Below are 3,507 nucleotides of genomic sequence, written 5' to 3'. Positions count from 1 at the left end.
TTTTACGTTTTGATAAAAAAATTGATTGTCAAAATTTTTGTTTAAAATAGTTTAACTGATGGCTTTAAATTAGAAAAAAATTATATGATTTAGTAATATATGCAAAATTCTCTATGAATAACTTATAATTAGTACTATACACAAAAACCTTTAAAAAACAAGTTTCTAAGTTACTTTAACAGATTTTTAAAATTCATTATTTTTTATTTCAGCAAGCTTCTAAATTAATATAAATATACATTCACCAAAATAGAAACATAATTAAAGAGAAGAAAATAATTAGAAACATCTATAATATAAAATAATATATATTTATCATAGATATATATTATACATATTGTAAAATCGTATTTATGTATAATATTAAATATAATATTAACTTACCTATAACAAATATTGATGGTTGAGTAATAATTTTATTTGTCATATTGACGGTTCTCTTAAAAAATAGCCCATCAAACTATACGGTCTTACAATTTTTTAACCTATCATATACGGTTCAAAAGTCCAAAAATGGTCAGGCTTGGCACAAAATACACTAAGACAAAAAAACTGAATTTTATAAGATTTCCACAATCCATTTTTGACTAATTATCTTTCTGGATTTGATTATGTGTAATTTTTTTTTTCGTTTTTTTAAATATATTCAATAGTGCAAATTTGTAGGGAGGATAGCGCGTCCAGAACGAGTTGAATGCAGCATCGAGTATTGTTCCAACGAATTGAATGCTCGTACGCCGGGGTTTTGATGTTTATTGTGACCATTTTTTATTATGCGCTTGTAAGAAACAAGGAATTGCTGTTTGAAAAAAAAATCTGAGCTGTTTCTAGTTTGCATTATTTGATCATAAAAGCTCTTTGAAATTCAATAGAAATCACAGCAAGCAAAAGGAGATGGAGATGTTTGACGGGAGCCCCCACTTTTTCAAAGTCATGGTCGGAGACTTTGCCCAGAGATTGGTAACCCTACCGTTCATACATCCATTCATGGTATTTGTATGCCTTGTTCAGATTTCATTTCATATTGGTTTTGTTTACTGCAGTGTATTCCTCCGGCCTTTGCTAAAAAAATCAAAAGTGAGATCGGAAAAGGGCAGGATGGGGTTTTGCTAGGACCAAAGGGCATGCGGTGGGCTGTCAAATTATGTAGCACAAGCTCTAGAATCGAATTTTTTGGCACTGGTTGGGAAAATTTTGTATCTCAACATGTGATAGAGTTTGGGGATTTTCTAGCATTTAAATACATCTGTGGGATGTATTTTAGAGTTCGGATATATGGGAAGAATGGCTGTGAAAAAGAAATCCCCATTTTCCATTCTGAGAAGATACCGAGTGAATTTGAGTCACAGCGGAAATGCCCTGATCCTTACACAAATGCTATTCCGACGAATCCTAATCACTTGATGAACAGAAAACCATCTGTTGAGTTGAAAAGAAAATCAACAGCAGACGGTGGAAATGAAGTCAAAAAACCTAGGTATTCTTCTCGAAGTAAGTAAAAGCTTTGCCTCAATGAAAGATGCTTTTTCAAACTCATTTATCCCAAATTGTGGGGAAACTCTGAATTATAATCGCAAGATTTTATTTGCACGCAGGCCGTTCTTCCGTGAGTCCTGAACATTTTCATCCATCTCTTACCGAAAAGGAACGTCAGACGGGGAAATCTACGAAGACAAAAACTGAAGTGACGAGCAAAGTGGGGCGCACTTGTGATTTCTCTACCAGACGTCCTGTTAACGAAACAGAACAGAAAAAGGCCCTGGAGGCTGCAGAGCCTTTCGAATCAGAAAATCCCTTTGCCGTAGTAATCATGAAGCCATTTAATGTATACCGATATTTTAGGGTTGTAAGTTTCCCTGGCCCCTCTATGCCTGCATTTTTTTAAGAAATACTGTCTTTAGATCTGGGGTGCTATTCAGCAATTTCTATTATATTAGGGGTTCAAGAAGCCAATCTATTATTGTATAAATGATATTTTGGGTTCTGTGTTCTGTTACGGGTTTTTGAATAACATGGTTTAGATGGTTCTTAAGGTAGTGTTGCTTATTCTGTGTTAAAATTTGTTCGGCAGAAAATACCCAATACATTCATAGATCAACTCAAATTACCAAGAGAAAGAATAATGGTGACTCTTGTGGATCCTAACAGAAGGAAATGGCCTGTACGATTTCTCGGAGATATCCGTGAAGCTTCCTTGATTAGTGGATGGCGATATTTTTCAATTGCCAATAATCTTGAGGAAGGGGATGCCTGCATTTTTGAGCGGGTAGATGATAACAAAAACAAAATTGAACTTAATGTCCATATTTTCCGCGTTGTCAAACAATGGAGTCCTTACAAGTATTTCAGCAGAGGACAAGTGCATAATAGCCTTACATCACATCTAAAAGTGAAACTACAAGTCTCATGCAATGATTTTGTCACCAATTTGCCAGCAAAGGCATTTGGACCTGAAAAGGGAAAATGTGTGAAACATAGAATGCAACAACTGCAAGGGGAGAATGAGAATCCTAGTAATAGAAGCAAATGCATTAATCTACATAAACCAAGATGTAAACCTTCCGTTCCAGAGAGGGAAGCAGGTTGTAGGCGTAGCTTAAGATTAGCACAAATATGTTATTTGGCAAAGTGTCCAAAGAAAGAGCTGTGGGATGATAAGAATGTGGTGATATTGTCATAAAGTGCCCACTTCTCTAGACGGTGTGAATGGCAAAGGAGGCTTGATGATTATATGGGATGGCAATGAAGGGCTTCAGTAGTTAGTACTAGAAGCGGGGTTGTGCCTATCCAGCCACAAGTTTGTTTCTTTTGCATAACATTGTGCAACTTTTCAGGAAAAAAAGGGTAGTATTCCCCTTTGTATGGCGCTAGAAGCGGTACCATGGTAAAACTGAACAGAAGGTAACAGCAGGTTTTATACTTTGTATATTCTTCACATAAATGGAAACTCTTCATTAGGTGCTCTGGTGTTAAAATTTCATTTTTAATTATAGACTGCTCTGATTTTATCAGTCTCGTATGATAGAGTGATCCAGTACAAATTGTATCAAATTGTTCTTTCATCTTCTATTTTTCAGTCTCGCAATTAAAAGTACAAAACAGAGTTTTTGTAGTTACAGTTTGCATTCCTTTTATTAGGCTTGGTCTATAATAAAACAATTCAGTAGTGCCCCTACTTAATAGTACATAAATTCAGTAGTAGTTGTATTTTCATAGCTGGACGATGAATGAATAACCTCTTTCAAAATGCTTATTTGAACAGGAATAAAAAGAGATTGTATCTTTGCACCAATATTTTACCTTTGTTAACTACAATCAGATTATTGAAATTGAAAATTTCATCGCTCAGTTATCTCTACTTTGTTAAAGACATTAGCTTATATCTCCCTCTAATTCATAACATGTAAAATCTCCCAATCTTGCACTTTTCTGTAAGTTTTGTTTCAAATTTGTAAAACTCCATATCTTCATGCAGCAACTCGTATCAAATAAGGTCAATTACATATC

The 3,507-nt window shown here is 34.5% G+C and overlaps 1 protein-coding gene across 2 annotated transcripts; it reads left to right on the top strand.

The window, feature by feature from the left end:
* The first annotated feature begins 668 nt into the window (after nt 1–668).
* On the top strand, nt 669–3,011 carry LOC149549963 (B3 domain-containing protein Os01g0723500-like). 2 transcript variants are annotated; one of them, XM_089793162.1, is made up of 4 exons: nt 669–960; nt 1,044–1,491; nt 1,596–1,846; nt 2,072–3,011. In XM_089793162.1, the coding sequence occupies exons 1-4, from the start codon at nt 895–897 to the stop codon at nt 2,678–2,680; spliced, it is 1,374 nt and encodes a 457-aa protein (XP_089649288.1). In that variant the 5' UTR covers nt 669–894; the 3' UTR covers nt 2,681–3,011. The 2 variants fall into 2 exon arrangements, with proteins under 2 accessions (XP_089649288.1, XP_089649289.1); XM_089793163.1 differs by having other exon boundaries at nt 751–960; nt 1,596–1,843.
* The last annotated feature ends 496 nt before the right edge of the window (nt 3,012–3,507 follow it).

Source organism: Cupressus sempervirens, chromosome 7 (genome assembly GCF_028749045.1).
Source record: "Cupressus sempervirens isolate cs-2001-9-10 chromosome 7, ASM2874904v1, whole genome shotgun sequence".
Taxonomy (NCBI): domain Eukaryota; kingdom Viridiplantae; phylum Streptophyta; class Pinopsida; order Cupressales; family Cupressaceae; genus Cupressus; species Cupressus sempervirens.
The sequence above is the reverse complement of the archived record's forward strand: the minus strand, read 5'-3'. Positions and strand labels throughout refer to the sequence as shown.

Bases quoted from the DNA above. Each gene is read 5' to 3' on its own strand.
- LOC149549963 (XM_089793162.1), top strand. From the start codon at position 895: ATGGAGATGTTTGACGGGAGCCCCCACTTTTTCAAAGTCATGGTCGGA. The intron at 961-1,043 runs GTAACCCTACCG...TGTTTACTGCAG, and splicing joins GAGACTTTGCCCAGAGATTG to TGTATTCCTCCGGCCTTTGC. The intron at 1,847-2,071 runs GTAAGTTTCCCT...TTTGTTCGGCAG, and splicing joins TATACCGATATTTTAGGGTT to AAAATACCCAATACATTCAT.